A 24,880-nucleotide genomic window follows, 5' to 3' on the forward strand; every position below is an offset into this window, starting at 1 on the left:
AGACTTTTTTTATAAACTTCGTTTAACTTCCACAAAGACTGGCAGGAAAGGCACCCTAAATCATCCAATAAGCTTTCTCTCGATTTCACAGAGACATTATTTCAGAGAGGATAGTTTAGAAGTGATATCTTGCTCGAAAGAACACTCTCCTGGTCTTAAAACATTGCAACAATCAGCTCATTCTTCACAACAAGAAACAGAATCAAAACACAGATTAAACCTGAATGTGGCTTCCAGTTCACAGGAAGAGGAAATAGCAAGCAGCACAATGCTGATCTCATTGTGACATCATCAAGGTGCACCTGGAAGGTAGATATGCCACAAGTAAAAGACAAGCCAGGACTTGAACTCACAACCTACAGATGATCAATATAGTGCTTTTACTCACTAACCTACACTTGTGTCTCTGGTTCCCCTGTCAAAGCATACCTTAGTGATGCAATGATTACCCCTTGTCAAATCTTGTACCTAAAGCCATTTCTGGAGACTCCCATTCCCAAGTCCCCACCATAGCTCAGTGCTTAAAAGCACTGCCTGTATCTTCCAAAGGTCAGGAGTTCAAGTCCTGACTAAGGTTACCAAAGACATAATATTTTTTTTTTCCACCCACCCAAACATGCATAGCTAAGCATGTGAACCTCACTTCCCAATCTTCACTTATTTAATTTGTCATTGTGTTTGGTGGAGGTGGTTCATTCTGCTGTACTTTTTTGTATAACAGCGATATCGGCGTGGTTTAGGATGTAATTAACAGTGTTGATGTAGTGCGGAACTGCCACCGCAAGCACGCCCAAGCGGCACAAACACGTCATCGCGTTTTTTTGCGTTGTGACATCATAGAATCGGCCGTTCTTCATACGCAGTTATTTCCTCTAAAATGGCAGCTAGGAGACAGCCAAATTTCTCCACAGAGGACTCCAGGCTGCTGGCCAGGCTCTTTTTAGGGCATGAGCACCACTATTTTAGAGTGGCAGGCCATCGCAGGTCATACCTGCAGTTCAGGGACTCCTGGACCCGCCTGACCCGGCGGTTCAATCGTAGAGCCTCCTGTCCCAGGGAAGTAAGTATTCCAAGTCAGGCCCTCACAAATAATCATGTAAAATGTAATGATGGAAACCTGTCTCAATCAAATTGTTCATGTTTTTGTGGGTAAATTTTGATTCCTTTTAAAAACTACAATTGTGCATAATAAATCTTTTACATTGAATACTGAAATTAAAGCACATCCCAAAGGAGCAGTAGTAGGATTTCAAATGTCAAATTCAGCTCCTAGAAGGCATCTATTCCATTCACAACATGCACACAACTAATTTTTGGGTCACAAGCTTCGCATTTGTAATAGAAACATCTTGAAATCAACTTTGCCAAATTGCTGCTATGTCATTTCAAATACCTTCACCTTTCCTGGATCAATCTGCTGGTCTAGGGAGATAGTGGCATGACGTTTAAAGTGACAGCGTCAGTACCCTGACGTCAGGGGTTTCAAGCCACGCTGCTCCTTCTGACCAAACTATGTTATTGCCCCTGCTGTATGATTGTAAGCTCACCAGGACATGCTGTAATGTGGGGCAGTGCTGATAGGCTACAGCCTCAGCACCCTGGGGTTGTGAGTTCAATCCCACACTCCTCCTTGTGATGCTGGCCATGTCACCTCAAACCCCCCCCCCCCCCCCCCACTGTCCCAGGTACAGTAGAGAGATAGCGATGCCTCCAGCACAGAAAGGGGAAAGAGCTGGAGTACGTGAATACATTCATGTAAAACATGTGGCAGAAGGGGGTAGAGGCAGGCAGCAAAGCGGATAGCGGCTCTTGGAGGGCAGCGTACTCCATTTTTATGTGCTTATAGAGGTCAATACTTAAGTAAACATGTTATGCCACAGTGCTAGATGGCACTCATCATATCCCTCCCTCTCTGTTCTTTCTCTCTCTCTCTATTATCTAGGTTGAGGATCTCAGGAAAAGGGGGCGGCTGCTGAGGCGCCAGGAGCGGGCCTTCCTTGAGGGGGTGAGGGAGGAATTGCGCGCTGAAGCCGGTGAGTAATGAGTCCAGCGTGTGTTTCTTTGTGATCAGCCTACCAGAATAAATAGATGAAAATGCTTGAGTAGCTGTCAACCATTCTTAATCATAAAATCTGCAGTAAAGCTGCTATTGTGATATCATGTCACAATGGCTTTATGGTGTTCTACTTGCCTCACTTACTTACGCTACATTTTGATGTTTACAGTGGAGTAGGTGCTTTGCATCCTGTTATTAGCATTTGAAGAAAATAACGTAGTAAATAATGTCATGTTCAAAAGTGTTGTGGACATATCTGACTGTATCCTATTTCTCTCTTGTCAAGCAGCACCGCAGACACCCCCTCAGGAGGCCCCGCAGGTGATGGAGGGAGCCCCACCCTGGTCCTCAGCAGAGGAAGAGGAGATGGAGGAGGAGGAAGAGGAGGAGGAGGCCTGGCAGCCCTCAGGACCGCCCACACCACCACTGCCCCCTGGACCTCCACCACTGCCACCTGGACCTCCACCACTGCCCCCACCACTGCCCCCTGGACTGCCTGCCCCACCACTGCCCCCTGGACCCCCACCGCCTGCCCCACCACTACCTCCTGGACCACCACCACCATCCCCTGTTGGACCTTCCCCTTCCCCCACCCACAGCCCTTCCCCTCACTCTCCTGCCCTTCCTGTTCCCATCCCACCCCCTTTCCTTGCTGTTCCCCCCCAGGAGCAGCCCGACCAGCCTCAGGAGGGGGCAGCCAGGGAGATGGCGGCCTACTCTGCCATCTTGGAGGAGGTGCAGGTAATGAGAGGGTGTGTGGAGAGGATGGAACATGCCCTCTTGCGGCTGGTAGCCGAAAGAGGGCATGGTGCCAGCAGCCATACACCCTCTCATTGACTGCACCTCTTCCGCCCCCCTCGCCTGAGGTAGCTCAAGCTGCTCTTGGGGGGCACCTACCCTCTTTCCCTGTGTTATGTGTATGTAAATAGTTATTTAAAAAAAAGTTTTAAGTTTTTAAAAGTTTTAAAAAGTTTATATTTTAATAAAAAAGTTGGTTATAGTTTAAACTTTCCTGTGTGGTTTTAACCATGTAGCATCAGCAGTTTAGTGGACAGAGTCCAAGGTAGATAGGGGTTCAGGAGGGACTGCTGAATGGGCCCTTTTCAATATACAAGAAGGTGACATATAGAAAGTTTGACAATCTTTATTGGGGTCTGTCATTCATTCTATTACCTGCTAGCCACTCTGATGTCAAATCATTGCAGAATCTAGGAAAAAAGTAAGTGAATGCAAGGGTATATGCAACTATAGGTAGATAACGACATCTCAGCTATGATGTGCAAAATAAGGCAGTCCCTGTTCCAAAGTAAATGGCTACATAAGGAAGAAAATATAAGTCACTGTGGTAGATTTGTTGTTAAGGAATAGGGTTACTGCTACTAAGAGTTGGCTCCACACCAGGAGAATCCAAATGAGACATGTGGGTTTTTCTTCCTTTCACGGAAGGTGATGGAAGTAAAGGCCACATACCTCAATCTATCCTCCTGGTTCTTGAGCTGCACTATTTTGGTTAAGCAGGTGTGGAAACCACAAAGATGCTCACAGCTGCACTGCTCTCAGTAATACAAAACTCCATCTGACAATACTGCAGTTGCCTGTTTAAGACACCTGAAAACAGAAAAGAGGAGAAGCTGGTTTACACAAGGTTCACAAACAGGGGGTTCAACCCCCAAGGTCCATATCTATCCTCCCTTCCCTGAAGCAATGTGTTAACCTCATTTATGTTGAGCTGCTGTTTGTGTGCATATAACAGCAGGAATGCGTGCCATGGTGTTCTATGAGGCCAACATTATCAATTTACTATTGTTCCTGAAAGTCATCAAGGATACCTGTGTGAAGAGAACAATAGAAGTGTGAAACATTTATTTCACTCATCAGAAGAGTGACTCAAGTGAAGAATAGTAGAGTATCATTCTCACCTACAACTGTTTGGCTAGGTGCAAGCTGGTGTGCTGAGCTGATGAGCAGAGTTAACCTGAAATGAAGAATAGAGAAACTGTTAACAAAGATCTATGTCTCCAAAATGAAACACTGAAGTTGTGGCAGAACACACACCTAGAAGTAACAGAAGTGCTAACATACCTTTAGACTCCTTATTAAAAATGGCAGCCATTAGCCACTCATTAGGAGTTTTCCACCTGAACCATGTACAGTGATTGGATGTCCACTGAATGGCAGTGTTTCCCCCCCCCAACACACCCAACCTGTTCTTATCAATGAGTTAGTACACAGAACCATTCCTCACCTGATTTTAACTTGCCTGTAATTTGATTCTACAAAGAATTAACTTTAGCTCTATGAGTAAACCCTCTCAGATGTATGAACACATCCATTTTACTTATATATCCATATTTCTACCAGCAAAATTTCTACCAGCATGGTCTTTATCAGTCTTCTCAGTCATTTTTGTCAGCCCTGTGGAATGAAGAGTAAGAGATATCAGAAATAAAATAACTATTATAAACAATAGCACACAATGAAAGCCCATAAAGAGAAGTCAGTTTTTGCTGGTTGGTTTCTTTAGTTCTATCATAAGGACACCTAAGTAGCTTACAAAATATCATTCTCACCTGGACTTACTATCTGAGCTACTTCTAGAAAAGATAAAACAACATATTAGAATGACATGTAGCTTGTTAATGGCTCTGTGGAATAGAGAGAAATGGGAGGCAGAGATAGGAAAAAAAAAAAGTAAAAGACTAAGACAGAGTAAAGTCTCAAACATCTGCATAAGGAATAGAACAGAATAGAAAAGAAACACTGCTCACCTGGACCTTCTTATACCCATGCACGCCTAATTAACGTCTGACGTCAGTAGGACGGGAAAGGTTTCTCAATGCCTATTGGGCACCGTTCGGGTGCGGTTCCTTGGCCCGCTTCCTAACCACGCCTATCACACCTCATTGGCTATTCTATGGGGGTGTGTTTGAACGTGTTCTACAAGTAGCCTGAAAAGATATCTTCACCTTACAACATGGCTCCAAAACGGAAATCGAATTTCTTGCATGGAGAGTTGCAGATATGGAAAATGGAAGTGGGGCAGACCATGACATTTTGAAAGCAGGGAGAGTGGTGGGTGTAGGCATCTGTGTGTAACCTGGCCTGGCCCCTTCTTTTCCCTAACAATTGATTCCCCTCCACACTTAACACAAAATTTAAGTCCTCAACAATCCCTCACACCAACACCCAGAAAAATCCATAAACGAAAGAAATACAGATAATGGGGGTGGGGAGGAGTGTCAAAGGCAGAAGGGAGTATAAAGGAGAACAGGCAAGTTTCATAGCACAAAGTTTCATCATTGAGGAAACGGAACACCACAAACACCAACTCACATGAGGGGGTCTTACATAGGGAAAATGGCTGTGCCAAAGCTTTCTATATACTAAGCACGCCTAATTAGCGGCGGACGTCATAGGAACCGTTAGGATTCAAATCTAATTGGATGTGCATTGGATGTGGTTTAGCAATATACAGCTGTAGTGACGTTGTAGTCAATTCCTTCACATCTCTAAGCTCTATGTTCTAAACAAAGTTACCTCTATAGCTCTATGCCTTAAGGCATTGCTTTTTTTTCATCTTCCATACATCAGGGGGTTCAAGTCTTGAGTAAGGTTAGCAAATAGGTTATATTCATTTCTCAGCCAGGACACCTGGTAACTCTTTAGCCTTGCCTTTACATATCAATATTTTGCTTCAGCTTTTATTATGTGCAGCCCATTGTCTAATAGGTAATGCAACCTGTTCTCTCTCATGCTGAACACCCTCCCCCCACCAAAAACATCCCCCCCCCTAACTGGATCATTCTTCAACACCTGTCCAAGCCCTCTGAAGTTTGATTTAACTCATAGCTGTTGCACAATGCCTATATTGCATTAAAAGAAACACATTCCTACTAGAATGGCTTGCAGTTAGGAGCAAATGAAAATATCTCATGCACCTGTGGCTGCAGAATGCTGAGGAGAAACAGCAAATTCCACCACTTCTGAGAACTGTTAAGATGCAAGGAAACAAAAGTGAACAACAAACAGCACTGCAATCGGCTCTCTTTTGAAAGCAAAGAAAAACCAGCACACATTATCAGCACTTAAAAAGAGAATAAACAGATACACACCTTAACAATCCAGCTTCCCTCATTGCAAAATGGAGGTGTTCAGTTGCACAAAACTGACCTCATTGTGACCTCATCAATCTGCATCTTCCAGTAATATGCCACAATTAAAAGACGTGGTGGGTGTTGAACCCACAACTTCTGGATGTTAGCAGCACAGGCTGGGCTCCTAACCGATAGAGCTACAGCTGCTTGACTGAACTGTCCGTGCTTCATTAGGTATCATATCAGGATGAACTCAAATAAGTTTAAGCAAAGGAATGCCTAAAGATTTGGAACGTTTTCAAGTAGAAAACAAATATGAAATATGTATTAAAGAATTGCAGCACAAATAACGCCTAAACGGAACAGATTATTTACAGTCCTATATGCATTAGTACAGTGCTTAGAATGAAGATTAGCGTGTGAGAAAAACGGAGCTCCACCTCACATGCATTCAAGCACACTTGGGAATATGGGTTTGGGGCTCAGTGAAAGCAGCCTACTATGACATTATAGCTAAACTCCTTTTCCCTTAGCACTTCACTAAGATATGATATGACAAGAGAACCAGAGGAATTGGAGCTGTGGGTCAGTGAGGAAAGGCACTCTCTACCAATTGTCCGGCCTTTGAGGGTTCAAATCCCAGCCTGTATTTTACTTGTGGCGTATCTGCCTTCCAGGTGCACTTTGATGATGCTTTCCACTTCTTATAGGAGTTGAATATAACATTTCTCCATTTAAACATGGCATACGTTGTTAGTTTTTATCGTGGTAAAGTATACATTTCTGAAATGGTGAAGAAATGGCAGAAAGCGGTATAAGCAAATCCAAACTGCTATAAGCACAAGAAAGCATTTGTAGCTCAACACGCTAATGCTCCTTTTCTGAGCTTTGCCATCTAAAACTCCCCAGTTCGACTCCCACCTTTGCTAATTTTAATAAGGTCCTAGTTTTTTGCTATTAGCTCTTATAACATTTCCCTTTGCAGGCAAACCTATTTTCAACTTACCATGGCTCGGACATCCTAAGCAGTGATGAGAGACACCTTTCCTCTGACAGCAAGATGACATTTGTGGATCGCCTGGTTAATGTGCTCTCATCACTGCTTAGGATGTCCGAGCCATGGTAAGTTGAAAATAGGTTTGCCTGCAAAGGGAAATGTTATAAGAGCTAATAGCAAAAAACTAGGACCTTATTAAAATTAGCAAAGGTGGGAGTCGAACTGGGGAGTTTTAGATGGCAAAGCTCAGAAAAGGAGCATTAGCGTGTTGAGCTACAAATGCTTTCTTGTGCTTATAGCAGTTTGGATTTGCTTATACCGCTTTCTGCCATTTCTTCACCATTTCAGAAATGTATACTTTACCACGATAAAAACTAACAACGTATGCCATGTTTAAATGGAGAAATGTTATATTCAACTCCTATAAGAAGTGGAAAGCATCATCAAAGTGCACCTGGAAGGCAGATACGCCACAAGTAAAATACAGGCTGGGATTTGAACCCTCAAAGGCCGGACAATTGGTAGAGAGTGCCTTTCCTCACTGACCCACAGCTCCAATTCCTCTGGTTCCCTTGTCATATCATATCTTAGTGAAGTGCTAAGGGAAAAGGAGTTTAGCTATAATGTCATAGTAGGCTGCTTTCACTGAGCCCCAAACCCATATTCCCAAGTGTGCTTGAATGCATGTGAGGTGGAGCTCCGTTTTTCTCACACGCTAATCTTCATTCTAAGCACTGTACTAATGCATATAGGACTGTAAATAATCTGTTCCGTTTAGGCGTTATTTGTGCTGCAATTCTTTAATACATATTTCATATTTGTTTTCTACTTGAAAACGTTCCAAATCTTTAGGCATTCCTTTGCTTAAACTTATTTGAGTTCATCCTGATATGATACCTAATGAAGCACGGACAGTTCAGTCAAGCAGCTGTAGCTCTATCGGTTAGGAGCCCAGCCTGTGCTGCTAACATCCAGAAGTTGTGGGTTCAACACCCACCACGTCTTTTAATTGTGGCATATTACTGGAAGATGCAGATTGATGAGGTCACAATGAGGTCAGTTTTGTGCAACTGAACACCTCCATTTTGCAATGAGGGAAGCTGGATTGTTAAGGTGTGTATCTGTTTATTCTCTTTTTAAGTGCTGATAATGTGTGCTGGTTTTTCTTTGCTTTCAAAAGAGAGCCGATTGCAGTGCTGTTTGTTGAGACAAAAAAGGGGGTTGTAAAAGCCATGTGAAAATTATATTATGGTTTGGGATGAAATGTGGTTTGTTATCCATGCAATATAATGTGTTCCATTGTTATGGTGTCATTATATTTATTCGGACAGAGAAAAGATGAAATATACCTATTGAAATTCACTATTGGAATTATTGATGAAAAACACAGCGGACGTCTGCCTCGCGTGTAACAAAGAGCCGCAATTACGATAGTTGAAACGGCATTGAAATCCAAGCTAGACCAGGGTTTCTTACGTCTACATAATTCACGAGATTTAGACGCACGCGTTCGCCCAAGTAGCGCCTATCTAGCGTCCCCACTTGGCACGCCCAACGGAACGCCCACGGAACGCCCACGTCCAGAGCTGCAGACGGGACTATGCTTTCAATAGACGTTAGTTCGTTATGTACTACCTAGGGACGTCTATGTGTCGTTAATTACCCAATTAACATCAATTAAGACCCTTAACTCCGTAATTATTCACTTGCAGCGGACGTCCAAAGCACGCCTAAGTTAAACGCAGTAATAGAGAATTTAGGCCTAAATCTCTAAACATACTAATTCATTCGCTGGTGATCTCAAAAATTGATTATTGTAACGCTTTGTTCAAAGGAATTGCCTTAAAAAAATTTGTCGTCTGCAGATTGTTCAAAATGCCTCAATTAAACTCATAAAGAACACAAAAAAATTTGATCATGTAACTCCGTTACTCAAGGAAGCGCATTGGCTTCCAGTTGCTCACCGAATAACTTACAAACTAAGCCTACTAACTTTCAAATCTCTTCTCTATAAAACACCTTCTTTCATTTATAGAGTACTGATTCCCTATACTCCCTCTAGATCACTTAGATTTATTGACCAACATCTCTTGACAGTTCCTTCTCTTAAAACTATAAATACACGGTGGCATTCTATTTTTTCCGTTACAGCCCCCCAAATGTGGAATTTACTCCCAATTCATGTACGAAAAGAATTCAGTTTGGATAGATTTAAGAGCAAGCTAAAATGCTTTCTTTTTAAAGATGCATTTGACAGCTAATAAAACTAGATTTGGTTTGTAATCCTGAAAATAGGATTAGATCAGGTGTCTCTACTGAGCCCTGGTCTTTAAATTCTCTGTTGCTTATTATTCTCCCCCTCCCTACTGTTTTTTACCTTATATGTCTTCTTTACTATTTTTAAACTTGTATTTCTTTTCCTATTCCCTTCCTCTTGTATCATTTGATTTGTCTTGTTAGTCATATTTACATTGTCTGTTTCCCTTTGATTATTGTAATTTAATATTTTAATGTTTTGTACATCGCTTAGAATACGGAATAAGCGATTAATCAAATACTTAATAAACTTGGAAACGTGGATTCAGTGGAAGAAATCTTTTGCTGTTGAGGTACCAATTCATAGGGATGAGATACCTGCTGAGTTTATTGGCTAGATTATTCTGAGTACTTGGAAGGTAGATGGTCCTGGACTATATGTTGTGGGATATGGCATAGTCCCAGATTTTCTGCAGTTCTTTGCAAAGGCAGAGAAACCTTTGCCCCTTGTTTGCTGACAAAGAACATCCACATCCCACCCTAACCACTCCTCCAAAAACGCCCCTTTCAGCTCTGGGCACACAGTGAGATTCAGAAGCATAAAATGTCCCTGGATACGTCCAAAAAGCCGTTTTGATTGTCAGCACTTGGACAACTTGTCTTTTAGATCGTCCATGTGCAACTTGTGTAGGTTTTAGACGTATTTAAGTTTCGATTATGAGCCCCTTGGTGTACTCTGAATCCAAATAAACAACAATTTTCGTTCTTTTTGCCTCCTCACCAATCTTACTCAAGAACTGTCTTTTTTCTTATTAGTAAATCACTAGCGCAATATCTGAAAGATTCCATAATTAAGGAAATTTCAGTATCCAACTATGCTGCAATAGATCTTATGCTAGACATTATGGGCCTGTTTTACAAAGCCGTGCGGCCCTACTAAACAGTGGAGATCTAATTCCAATTTATTGCTTGAGGATGGATTTAAAGATCATATAGCTAATGTTATTTCAGATTATATTTCCTTAAATAAATCAGAACATACAAATTGGTATACCTCATGGGATGCCTTAAAAGCTGTAATAAAAGGCAACATTATATCATTTGCTGCTAATATTAGGAAGAAAACACAAATAAAAATCTCTAAGACTGAAGAAGTCATTAAAAAATATGAAAAAGAACATCAAAAGGACACATCCAACATTTTAATATTATCTGAACTTCAAAAATTAAGATATCAATATAATTCTACATTGCGCAAGACTGCAGCCCATTCAGCTTATCTACAAGTGCTAATTACCACTCTGATAACGTCAAAAGTGGCCATTAATAGCATTTTTTTAAACAAAGAATGAAGAAGAATAGGATTGTACAAATAATAACCAAGGATGGAATTTCACGAACTAATGACCATGATATATCTCAGGAGTTTAAAAACTACTACAAACAATTTTACACTACGGAAAATAGTGTTCTGGAGATTCCTAGTGACTTTCTTGACAATCTGAATCACCCTACACTAGATTTACAGGACCACAAATTGACAGATTTCCCCATGTCATTAATGTATATAAATGACGCAATTGATTCGGAGGGATTTACTGCCAAATTTTACAAATTATTTCAAAGTCAAGTTTCTCCAATTATGCATAAATTTTTCAACACATTAATGTAATTCCTAAACCTGGCAAGGATCCCAAATTCACACCAAATTACAGACCAATTTCTCTGATTAATGTAGATGCCAAAATATACACAAAAATTATAGCATCTCGATTACAAACTAAATTACCTAAACTCATGGAGGGGCATAATAAAAAAAAAAGTCTAAGTTCCCTTTTGGCCTAGGCCATAAACGCTGAAAGTAGACGCAGGGAAAATGTCCATTCTCAAAAAAACAAAACCATGCAAAATGAGGGTTTTTTTGAGAATGGCCTACCTCTATGTTCCAAACAGCCCGGGGATTTTAAATTACAGTCCACTTGAGGGGGCAATACTTTCAAAATAGAACAAAACACACAAAAAACCCTCTCATCAATACTGGGCAAGTTTCTCAAATAGTATCTTCATATAACATTTAAAGGCTTTTAAATATTTAAATGTGCTCATAAGCTCTTCAGCAAGGCGCCACAGCAGCGGTACAATGTCGCTGGAAAATTGCTTGAATTTTAATCATAATAATCAAATGTAAGGCTTTATCTCACATTCATGCCATACTTCATTCTCTAAATTTTAACTAGTCTTATTGGTCCTCAGCGGGCCACCAAGCACTCAAACTACTCTCATTGTGCTGGGCTTTATGCTCCTACTCGTCATCGGATCCAGTGCAGTAAATATTTTAGTTGTTTTGAATGGTTATAATTTAACACACTTAAATAAATATGTACTAAAAAGTACTTAGCTGTGCAAAAGACACTATTGAACGCTAAATCACCATATCACCAACATGTTTCGCCCATGTCATTCTAAGGGCATTCTCAATGTTCCCACTCCCTCTTTACACCACTCACACCGACAATTGTGTCCTTCATTCAAATTTATTTAATTAGTGCCAATGGTTACATTGAATTTTAATCATAACACATTGGATGGAGCAAGGATACTTGCTTCTACTGGAGTGGCAAATGTTATGGCTCTACAAAAGTTGTTTAACAGTAGACCACTTATCTGAAAAGGTCAGTTCACGGCTCCAACACAGTCTGTGTTTCGCTACGCTACATCAGGAAGCCAGAAGGATGAGCTTTTTATATTAATTTTATTTGCAGTGTGCAGTGCCTGAGTCCTTTGGTCTACACACTTGATGTTGAAAAAAGACGCCCTACCTCTATGTTCAGCAGTTTAAATGGCCATACCACCACTATGTCTACACTTACAATACATTATCAATCCAAAAACAGCCTAAGCCTCAAACACCCCAAACCAGACCTTTTAGGCAAAGGACGAGCCAGTCCTTCACCTAAAAGCAAGATTTTATAACCGGTGCCTGTCAAAAACAACAACGGTTATAGAATCCACCCCCCCTCGTAAAGATCGCAGCAGGAGAGATGGTTCATCTCCCCTGCCACGATCACAATGGCGAATGGCCCACCTCCAAACTGCCGTGACCTGTGGCAGGAGAGATGCCCAATCTCTCCTGACCCTGTTCGTGGCAGTTCGGGTAGAGGGGTGATCACGATCGCTGCAGGAGAGATGTCCAATCTCTCCTGTCACGATCCCCCCCCCACACACACCGAACCGATATGGACAGGAGGAAGCCCAACCCCTCCTGCCTCTGCGACCCCTTTACCCCTCCTGCCCCTGCGATCCCACCCTCCCTTATCCGATACGGGCAGGAAGGAGCCCAACCCCTCCTGCTCCAGCACCCCACCCCCATCCCCCTGATCCAATACGGGCTGAGAGATCCCAGGCCCTCCTGCCCACGACTTACCACCCCACAACCATCCCCCTCAAGCCGCCGATCGACCCCCCTGAACCCCTGATCGCCCCTTCCAACCGGTGACCCTGCGACACCCCCCCCCGACATCCCCCCTTACCTAAAATCAGTTGGACGGACGGATAGGTCCCAAGCCCGTCCACCCGGCAGGCCTGCCATCTGCTGAATACACATGAGTTAGGCTGGCTTTAGGCGCCTGGGCCAACCGGAATTGGCCCAGTTGCTTTAGGCCCCTCCTGTGGATGGGGCCTTAGGCACATAGAGCCAACGCTGAATATTTAATTGATATATCTAAAGAGCTAACTCAAAAATGGTTCCTCTTAACATTATCTTAGTGGGGCAATTGGACACTATCAAAATGATGATACAACCCAAAATAAATTATGTGTTGAGTTTGATTTCCTTCTTACTTCACTGGAAAACGAATCATACTATTAAACCATTGGGCCTGATTCTGTATAGGACGCCCAGTCTCAGCAGCTACCTAAGAGGCTTTTGAGAATCGCACACAGGCATAATATACAGAATATTAACCACCCCGATTCTCTAATCGGTGTCCATGTCACAGATGCCATTTAGAGAATCACGTTGTCGCTGAGCTGATCATGGCAAAGGAAACTCCCTGCTGCAATCAGATGAGTGTTAGCGGCAGGGAACCCCTGAACCCCACCGGAAGTCAGCTGGTGGGAGGGATGCCCATTCTCTCCTAGCACCATCCCCGAACCCCGCCTTCCCCCCCCCCTCACACACACACACACACACACACACACACTGTCCGCGGTAGGAGAGATGCCCATTCCCTCCTGACGGAACTCCCAAAGCAACCCCCAGCAGGAGGGTTGTCCAATCCCTCCTGCTGCCACCGTAACATCCCAGCAGGAGGGATGCCCCCAAAACCCACACAGAACCCCTTTATCTGCAAGGCTGGCTGGAGGGATGCCTACTCTCTCTGGCCAGCAGGCCCGTTTTTTTAGAATGTCAGGCTTTCCCCTACCCGGTGCATAAGGCCCTGCTTGGCCTAGGTGCCTAAGGCCCCTCCCATGGGAATATCCTTCGGAATCTGGCCAATCAGACTCTTAGGCCACTTCGAGTGCATCCCAGAATGCACTGGGAAGGAGGCCTAAGACTCTGGTTGGCCCAGCTGCCTAAAGCCCCTTCTAGGCCCCTCCTCGGTGCTTCCCAGCCTCGGCAGCTATTTTTATCACTGAAAGAGCTTGGGCAGGAGCTAGTGGGAATCACTTCTGCCCCAGTGCGCCACTAAAGCACCAGAGAAACAAGGTAGGCCTGGTGTCCTTCCTCTGGGGTGAGGGGGGTTGATGGTGTCTGATCAGGGAGGGAGGGGGAACACTCTTCTTTTGTAGGGGCATGCTGACAGTGGGGGAAAAGTCTCCTGTTTTTTTTTTGGGGGGGGGGCTGGGTTGGGCTGATGGTGGCAGCAGCAGCAGAAGCAAAAAAGGAATACTAGTGGGAGGGAAGGCGATAGGAATGGCACTTCAGGGGAACGCAAATATAAACTGAGAACCCCAAAGCAATCCAGATAATTGGACATCCAGATAATCAGCATTCGGATAATCAGCGTTTTGCAGTATTGCGTACAATACTTGGTGGAATATGGTTTGACTGCTAAATATGAATTTGTTTATGCAGAAACTTAATTCCATCAAGTCATACTGTAAAATTTGGAAACCTCTACATGATTATTGTAAATTACATCCTTGACTGTGGCTCTGTGTTTCTTAATACATTTGCATTAGTGGTCTATATTATCTTCTCTGCTATTTTCAAATGTTTCGACCAATTCCATCAGATGTAGACTGCTCTTTCTTGTTAGTTCATTACTATTTAGCATTATATTTACTGTTACTGTAGTATATGCACCTGATCACTCTCACTTTATACTTAACATGATTGTTGTTAATTATATTGTTCTTTTATTACAAAGCAATAAAGATATTGAACTAAAAAAAAAAAATATTGTGAAGATAATAAGATTCTAAATTGTAATTATTACTAAATCTCATGTTATGGAGGTGGCAGAAACAAATTCAACAGACAGACAACAACTTTTTTTTGAGACATCATAAGAATTACTTTTTGCAATTACTAACCTTAGACAGTTTTTCCAGAAGGAGCTGGGGCCACACAATTGTTAACAATAGTTTTCTTCAGTTGAAGGACCGGACCTTTGTATTAGGAGCCTCTTTTTTCTTGAAGTTCCCATACAGGTGTTTGGTCAATTACCTAGGAGTGAAATATGTTTTTCACTCGAGAGATTTTTGTTGGACAAGGAAGTGCCTTAAATATAGGTTGAAGGGTTTAGAATTTGTCAGTGAGTCTAATGTTTATGTGAGATTATATAGGTAGCTGGGCAAGTTAGGACAAATATTTCTCTGACCTAACTTGCCTGGATAGATAAGAACATAGGAATTTGCTATTCTGGGTCAGACCAATGGTTCATTTAGCCCAGTATCCTGCTTTCAACAGTGGCCAATTCAGACCACAAGTACCTGACAGAATCCCAAAGAGCAACAAGATTCCATGATATCAACCCCAGATATAGTAATGCTTTACCTATGTCTGTCCTAATAGCAGTTTATGGTCTTTTCCTCCAGGAATTTATCCAAACCTTTTTTAAATACAGGTATGCTAACTGCTTTAACGCATCCTCCAGCTATAAGTTGTACATATTCATTGAGTAAAAAACATTTTCTCTTATTTGTTTTAAAAGTACAGTATAACCATGTAACATTACGGAGTGTCCCCTCATCTTTGTCCTTTTTGAAAGAGTAAATTGATTCACACTTACTCCACTCAGGATTCTGTACACATTTATCATATTCTCCCACCCCCTTCAGCTGTCTATTAGCCAAGCTGAAGAGTCTTTCCATCCCCTTAATCATTTTAGTCATCTTTTTTTGAACCTCATCTATATCCAATGTACCTCTTTTGAGATATGGCAACCAGAATTGCACACAATACTCAGGTGAGGTCACATTATGGAGCAATACAGATGCATTATAATATTCTTTTTTTTCTATTCTTTTTCTAATTCCTAACATTTTGCTTGTCTTTCTGGCTGCTACTATACACTGAGCAGAAGATTGACATTTTGTCTATAATGATACCTAGATCTTTGTCTTGGGCGGTGACTCACTAATATGAAACCAGGCATCAAATACGTATGATTTGGATTATTTTCCCAAATGTGTATCACTTTGCAATTGTGACATGAAATTTCATCTGCAACTTGAATGCCCAGTCTTCCAAATATCCTAAAAAAAAAGGTCCTCTTGCAATTTCTCAGAGTCCACATGCAATTTAACAATTTTGAATAGATTTCTGTTATCTGCAAAAATCGTTCCCATTTCCATGCCTGGAAAAAATGTGACAACCCCTTCCCTTCCCCCCATTTTTTCAAATAATCCACACAAAAGTACTATTATTTTTAAAAAATTGTTACTATAATTAACAGGTGTTACTGCAAGATGCTATACAAACTGGATGATCCTTGTTTTCAAGATGATGTCATTCAGGCAGGAACCATTAAGATCCATTTTAGCAAGATGGCATTTAAAAGCACCAGTCCCAGTACAAATCCCTGGGGTATGCTATTATTCAACTTACTACTACTACTATTTATCACATATAGTGTTGAAAGGTGTACGCAGCGCTATACATTTTGACATTTAATAAACAGTCAATGCTCAGAAGAGCTTACTATCTAACTTGGACAGAGAGATAGACAGACAGACATGACATACTGTATAAGGTTAAGGATGCAGAACCCAAGATAAGAGGAGTTAGGAGTTGAAAACATTCTGGAAGAGGTGGGCTTTTAACTGGGCTTTGAACACTGCCAGAGATGGAGCCCACCGTAGGGATTTGGACAACTTGTTCCAAGCATACAGCGCAGCAAGGTAGAAGGGACAGAGTCTGGAGTTTGTGGAGGAAGAGAAGAGCAGATAGGAGGGCCTTACCAGCTGAGTGGAGCTTCCCCTATTGAAAAAATTGGCTATTTAACCCTATTCTCTGTTTTTATTTTCTAACCAGTTCTCAGGTCGCAACAGAACATTGCCTCCTGTCCCATGGCTTAGTAATTTTCTCAGGAGTTTTCCATAAGGAACTCTGTCAAAAGCTTTCTGAAAATCTAAATTCAGAACATCAACCAGCTTACCTCTATACACGTTTATTCATACCTTCAATGCCTCTATTTCCCAAATCATTCTTAGAACCCTTTAAAAAAATTGGCACTAAAGTAGCCACCTTCCAATTTTCAACTACCTCAGCAATTTTAAAGATGGATTACAGCTCACTAATAGAAGATCAGCAATTTCATTTTTGAGTTGTTTCAGTACCCCTGAGAAGTATATCATCTGGGTCCAGGTGATTTATTGCTCTTTAGCTTGTGGATTTGGCTCAATATCTCTTTCAGGTTCACTGAGATTTGTTTCAGATCCTCCATATTGTCAACCTTGAAAATCATTTCTGGCACATTCTCTTCGGTAAAGACTGAAGTAGAGAATTAATTTAGTCTCTCTGCTATAGCCTTGTCCTCCCGGAGTGCTCCTTTTTTATTCCTTGATGATTTAACAGTCCCACTGATTCCCTCACAGTTTCCAGTTTCATTTATTTTTAATAAACTACCCATTGGTGAAGCCATCTGAGTGGGTCACAATCAATTTACAATCTAGTCAGGTATTCAAGTATTTTCCCTATCTGTCCCAGGTTTTCTGTTTCTTATACAGTATATCTGGAAAAGCTATTACTATGAGTTTTTGCCTTTACTATATAGCGAGTCTCTTTTAGCCTTTTTTATCAATGCTTTAAATCTAACTTGCCAGTATTTGCTGCTTCCTGTTTTCTTCATTTGGATTCTTTTTTTTTCTCATTTTGAAAGGTTTTGTTTTGGTTGTAATAGCCTCTTTTACTTTACCTTTTATCTATTTTGGCAGTCCTTTGCTCTTCTCTCCACCATTTTTAATATGTGGAATACATCTGGTCTGGACTTCCAAGATGGTATTTTTAAACAACATCCATGACTGATTTAAACTTCTAATCTTTGTGGCTGCTCTTTTTAAGGTGTTTTGTAACCATTTTCCTCATTTTATCATAGCTGCCCTTTCAAAAGTTAAATGCTGTCACTGTATGTCAGGTTGGATAGTCAATTCTTAATAGCTATCTTTGGATAGGTACTTTGGGGCTGGAAAGCTTTTAATTATATATTGGGAAAAGAGGCAGTGTTGACGATAGGGGGGAAGGTGTTTAAACAAAACTGGTCATTGTTTGCATGATTGCTTATCTGTACTTTACTTGCAATGCTGTTATTGAAGCAGATTGAGCTGTTTATTTTCAGTGACAATAAAGATATTTACACATAAATGCTGCCACAGTAGGTTCCCTTAGAGTCTTCGCTGCAGTTATTAATTTGAATTTGATCATATTATGATCATGGTTTTCAAGTGGACCCAATGCTGTTACCTCTTGCACCGAGTTCTGCATTCCACTAAAAGCCAGATCTAAAATTGTTCTCTCATCAGTTCCTGTATCAGTTGCTCCAATAAGCAGTCATTTATTTTTTCTAGGAATTTTACCTCCATAGCATTTCCCTTATGTGATATTTATCCAGTTAATACTGAGGTAACTGAAGTAATCCTTTATTATACAGTTGCCAAGTATCTAAAGTACCAACCTGAATATTGACAGTACCCCAATAACTTCTGGCTCTGCCTTAGCCTAACACCCAGACCACTCTAGTACTACCTGCAGAGGTGGTCAGATGTGATATTCAGCAGCATTATCCAAATAATACTATTACATGTCAGTGGCTAGGTTCATTGAGAACTAATTTTCAGGGTAGCAAGTGCTACTACTCAGATAATTAGCTTTAAATACTGACCCCCTGAAATTTTACTGGCACCTACAACTTTGTCTTTAGGAACTTAGCTGAAGCACTGGATTATGTTATTGTGGAAGAAATATTTTGGAGGTGAAATCTAAATAAAATGGTCTATTTATAACATTTTTAATGCCAAAAATTCTTAATACCATAAACCTAAAGTAAATACAAAACATACTTGCTCCAATAAACATTTCCATGGATGTTCTGCATCTCACCGAGGATTCCAAGGAGAAGAGAAGACTTGCCACAGCCCACCTGACCTACAATCATTGTCAACTGACCTGCAATAAAGTTAAAAAAAAAATGTATATAATTACAAGCACTGAACAATTCTGAGGACATTACAGTAGCAAGAATTAAAAACTATTTCCATCAGATATAATCATTTGTTCTATAATTCTTCCCATTAGTCCAATATTTTCTCTATGGTCTTCTTTGTTAAAGCATAAGCTGATATCCATATTTTAGATTTAATGCACACTTATTTTTCTGTTCCCAATCCCCCCAATATTCAGCTGGCAGCATTTTTCAAAGGCTGATCATTGCTGGATAAATTATGCTCCGATATTCAGTGCCGGGCCATATCCGGGCACTGGCACTAAATATTGGGGCATGAATCTGGGTATCCTTGCCACTTAAGAGTTTATCGGGCCCGGACGATATTCAGAGGCAGTAAGAAAGGAAACAGGACAAATATGATTTACTGGTATAATTGTGATGATCTGTCAAGGATACTGGTAAGATCAGCAGCAGGAGCCATGGTGGCCAGAGAACAAGGGGAATCAGGATATCAACAGCATCAAAATGGTCATTATCAGTAATGCAATAAGAATGATTGCAAGATACCTGCTTTTATTTTAAACTGTATCCAACTTTGGAACTAAACACCTTCCCTGTCCTTAAAGGGTCCATGACAGCTTATGCTTCCTTGGTATGCTGTACCCTTGGAGAATTGCACCATTTCCATGAGAAAGGAGAGATTCAGACTCTCCACCCTTTATTTAGAGCAGGGGTAGGGAACTCCAGTCCTCGAGAGCCGTATTCCAGTCGGGTTTTCAGGATTTCCCCAATGAATATGCATGAGATCTATTTGCATGCACTGCTTTCAATGCATATTCATTGGGGAAATCCTGAAAACCCGACTGGAATATGGCTCTCGAGGACCGGAGTTCCCTACCCCTAATTTAGAGTACTGGTATGCATTCCAGTTGAGAGCATCCTGGGTTAGACAGAAATTGATTTTTCTTTATATCTTCTGTTGAAGAAGGTGAGCTGGTAGATGTGGGAGTGGAATGGATGAATGAAGGCAATTATGAGTGTTAGGAATACAGTACATGTGATACAGTGATGAAATAATGCAGAATAAAAAATTGATCGAATATGAAGAATTGAAACTTTCGCATACATGATGACCATGTATGATCATATTCTTCCTACCCCACAGCTTGCAACTGCACTAGCAGTTGGTTTAAGGACTGGAACAGGGGGTTTAAAGATGTTTTTCAGTGTTATTTTCCCCCAAAGAATTTCATGAGACTGTGGGCTCCTTTTACAAAGGTGCGTTAGGGCCTTAACGCACGGAATAGCGCACGCGCTAGCCCCTACCGCCTCCTTTTAAGCAGGTGGTAATTTTTCGGCAAGCGCGCGCTAATCTTGTGTGTGCGCTAAAAATGCTAGTTTCAAGTTTATTTCAAATTTTCTATACTGCCCACTCGAACCTTCTGGGCAGTGTTTAAAATACCTTAATATTATACCAATTAAAAAATAATTTAGGCTAAAACAGACCAGGGGGGAAAAAAATAAAAAATAAAAAAATGATTTACAGACATGGACGAACAGAAACAAAAGGAAAGAAGGGATTGGAAATTACAATTGATAGAAAAAGAGAAAACACTTAAAGAACAAAAGGTTAGGGAAATAGAATAAGTTGTCTTGAAAAGGACAGTTTAGGTTACAAAGGCATCTCGGAAAAGGAATGTTTTAACATGACCTTGAATTTGATTAATGTTGTATTTTCCCACAAGTAGTTGGGTATGCTGTTCCAGAGAAAAGGTGCATTAACAGGAAAAAATTGTATTCCTCATAGTACTGATCTATTTCAAAGAGGGAACAATAAGAAGATTTTGCGCAGTGGATCGTAGAGACCTAACTTGAGTATGAGGGATAAGCAAATTATTAATAAATTCTGGCGCACCTTAGTAAAAGGAGCCCTGTATGTGTCAGAGAAAACAGGTAATTAGGCCTGGATTCTACGTGGAGCGTAACTGTCCACCATCTGCTGAGCCCCATTTATACAGGAGAATGGTGCTTAACCAGTCTTAGGCACCAATAGGTGTTGAATTCTTAGGCACTCTGCTATTTAGCCCAGGGGTTTCTTGGCCTAAATGAATGCACCTAAGTTAGGTGCCTACCGGTGCCTAAGGGCTTCTTCTACGAAGGTGCGCTAGCGTTTTTAACGCACGCACCAGATTAGCGCACACTATAGCGTGCGCTAGCCGAAAAACTACCGCCTGCTCAAGAGGAGGCGGTTGCGGATAGCACGCGTGCCATTTTAGCGCACGCTCTTCCGCATGTAAAGGCCCTTACGCGCCTTTGTAAAAGGAGCCCTAAGTCATACCGTGCCCAAAATCTGCCCCAGCCATGCCCACAAGTGATAAACACCTCAGTATAGATGCCTACCTCAAAATGGTAGGTTCCTACCAAGTTAAGTGCCTACCAGAAAATTCATTTTTTAATGTTTTTTTTAATGGTAGTACCTTATCAGCCAAATAATAATAATAATTTTATTTCTTATAAACCGCTATACCAGAAGTTCAAAGCGGTTTACAACAGAGATACATACAGACTGAGAATAAGGTACAAGGTAAAAACATTTAATCTGAAATACAATAACAGCTGGAAGAGTACATCAGTTAAATCTGAAGACTGAAAGTTATGACAGTGGCGTAATTAAGATGTGGACAGTTGATGGGAATTGACGATAAGATAAGTAGAACATGCTTTGATGATGAGATAAGTAGAACATGCTTTGAGATTGAGAACTTGTTAAATAGACGTGTCTTCAGTAGTTTTCTAAAGTCAACGTAGGAAGTGGCCTCTAGTATGGGTTTTCCAAGCCATGTGTTCAATTTAGCTGCCTGGAATGATAACATTCTATCAAAGAACTTCTTGTATTGGCATGATTTCAGGGAGGGATAATTGAATAGATTTATTCTGTGGGTGCTCTTGTTAGAACAGTTTAGAGTGAACTGAGAGGCAAGATAAGCTGGTAGCATCCCGAAAACGGCTTTATAGCTAATGCAAGCAAACTTGAAGAGAACTTTAGATTCCACAGGCAACCAGTGGAGTTTCTGAAAGTAAGGGGTAATGTGTTCCCATTTGTTTAAACCGATATATAAGAGCCTTGAGATCAGAAAATCAAAAGCTATTAGTCCCGATAATGTGAGGGAGATGTGCTGAAACCTTTGTGTATTGCACGTATTAAGCTATAGAATTCACTGGGGGGATAGCTACGGTTATGTTCTGATCGTTTTTGTGAGGTTTCTGGTTCTTCAGTGGCACAGTGGGTGCATTTTAAGGAAAATATTTTAAGATTTTGCTTTGTGAGGGTTATTCTCTAGTTTTTATGTGTTTGTATTTATGTCAACCGCCTGATTGTAGATGGTATATACATTTTTAAAATAAATAAATAATGGTGCTTTCAATTAATAAGCACTAATTAAGCCAATTTTTATTTTATTTAATTTTCTATACTATTCTCTCAGGGGAGCTCAGAATGGTTTACATGCATTTATTCAGGTAGTCAAGCAGTTTTTTCCCTCTCTGTCCCGGCGGGCTCACAATCTATGTAACGTACCTGGGGCAATTAAGTGACTTGCCCAGGGTCACAAGGAGCAGCATGGGTTTGAACCCACAACCCCAGGGTGCTGAGACTGTAACTTTAACCACTGTGCCACACTAGGTATGTCAATCTAGCTGCCTAACTATTTATGTGTCATTTATAGAATCTGGGCCTTAATACTCTGTGTAGACTGAAGTTTAGGCAGGTGTTTTTTCTTTATGACCTTAGACAGCATTGACAAAACAAGGCGTAAATGCTCCACCATGTTTCTTTCTTTTTTTGTCTCTCTAGGGCAGTGTATCACAAACTGTTTGTCATGGCACACAATTCTGGGTGAGTCTCCTGTAGGCAGTCAGCCGGTACCGACGACTCTCCTCCTCACTGGCATCTCTCCTCCTCTCCCCGCACCTCCCCTCCTTCAGGACCCCCTACCGGTGAAGTAACAGGTTCAGGGTCGCGGCCGGAGGGCTTCCGCTCATTCTTGTGATGTCATTGCATCAACTTCCGCGCACTTCTGGATGCCTTCCGGCCATGGCACCGTGTTTAGTGCACCAAAATGTTTGCAGGACACTGCTCTGGGGAATCAATATTATGCCAGTGACTTTGTGGGCCTGATAAGAATTAATGAGGTTTACATAAATAAACCTCCTGTTTTGCACACCACAGTGTAGATTTTTGGTGAAGTTATTTTTCTTTATGGAAATATACAGCTTCACTCCTCTGTATTCTTTGAACTATTAATGAGGTCTATATCAAAACTCCAAGTGAGGCAGAAATGGTTTCCTTTCTTATTTGCATATTTACATACAATTAACTGCTATTTATGCATGAAACATGCTACTTTCTGGCCCTAAATTATAACTGTTTATATTTATCAGTCACCCCTCAACTTCCACTCTAGTATCAAAATAACTCACTTAAAGTACTGAATTAAAAATTCAGGATACTCTTGAAACAGCTTTCAGACATGACGAAACAATTCCTTCTATAATAAAAGGTCAATGATAATGACTTTTTTGAGTAGTCTTTTACTGTTCCACATATTGGTAATTGTAAGAGCTGCCCTGCTGTAAATGAAAGGTAGCTGTGGCTAGAACTGTTATTTTTCATCCATTTTCAGTGTGAATAATAATGGTGAATATCTGAACTGGATTTACCATACCTGTTGGAATTCTAATATCTATATTAGATAATGTAGATAAACCACTTCCCCAAGAAAAATATCCATTAGATACCTAAAAAATAAAATGATAAACAGAAGTTTTAGGACAGTAGACAGTGCTATTCAAGTAGTATATATAAAATTATAAATGAAAAGCTCCTTCGTATATAAAGGTCCTTAGTTTAGAAGCATCCCCACATGTAAATGGCAGTTTTTAAAACATCTAGAAGGTATTTAAATGCCATATCAGATCAGTGGTCACACCAACATGGGATTGTCTAGATGTCAAGGAAGATGTGGGTAGGGCGAGAAAGGGAGTGTCCTGGGCAGGTCTACATTACAGATGTCCATGCCCCATCTCACAGAGAATCTACATCTGTATTGAAAAATATAGATGTCAGCATTTATACCTACCCCAAATATAAATGCCTGTTGTAAAAGCCACATGTAAATATTGATGTTTGGACCCCCTACCTCCGACATCCACTCTGTGCATGGACCTTCCCCTTCCTGAGAGGAGACTTCCCTACTGCATCCTCCCGACCCCACCCACAGCATCTACTCCCCCTGAACAGCAAACCCTGCCTGATAGGAGCCTCCCCCCAACTGAAGATCCCCTGAGGCACCCCCCTGATACAAATGCCTCAAAGTACCCACGATGTGGTACCCATACCCTTCAGGTCAACCCCCCCCTCTCCAAAGACCGAAGAGGCTCCCCTCACATAGCACCCCCATCTCCAATCCACAGCCAGGACTGACTAAGGTTTCCTGGTGTCTAGTGGAGGCAAGAGCAATGTACACTTCTGCCTCAGTGATGTTTCACCTAACAGGCAGGTGATGTCATACAACCAACAACATGTTTCTGAAATTGATGTGCAGTGGTACCTTAAGGGACTGATTTACTAAACAATTAGACACAGCACCGAACTGAAAACTGGCTATTTGGAGGGCATTTTGAGGGTGCAGTCAGCACTTGGCCAGTTAAGTGCCAACATTCAGCATGTAAATGGCCAAGTTAACCACATAAATAGAACTGCGTAAAAGTAGTCTTATCTTTAGGTGGTAACCCATAGCCAATTAAGTGCTGAATATCCCACAATCCTATAGATTAGCCGGCTCCAGAAACCCAGAAATTCAATGCCAGT

General features: G+C 41.2%; 1 protein-coding gene across 1 annotated transcript in view; it reads right to left on the reverse strand.

The window, feature by feature from the left end:
- Positions 1-24,880, reverse strand: part of ABCC9 (ATP binding cassette subfamily C member 9) — a 343,621-nt gene that overhangs the window by 130,953 nt on the left and 187,788 nt on the right. Inside the window, 2 exon segments of the mRNA XM_033952235.1 lie at positions 18,908-19,013; positions 23,736-23,808. Coding sequence (XP_033808126.1) covers positions 18,908-19,013; positions 23,736-23,808 — 179 coding nt within the window.

This window comes from Geotrypetes seraphini, chromosome 7 (assembly GCF_902459505.1).
Source record: "Geotrypetes seraphini chromosome 7, aGeoSer1.1, whole genome shotgun sequence".
Taxonomy (NCBI): domain Eukaryota; kingdom Metazoa; phylum Chordata; class Amphibia; order Gymnophiona; family Dermophiidae; genus Geotrypetes; species Geotrypetes seraphini.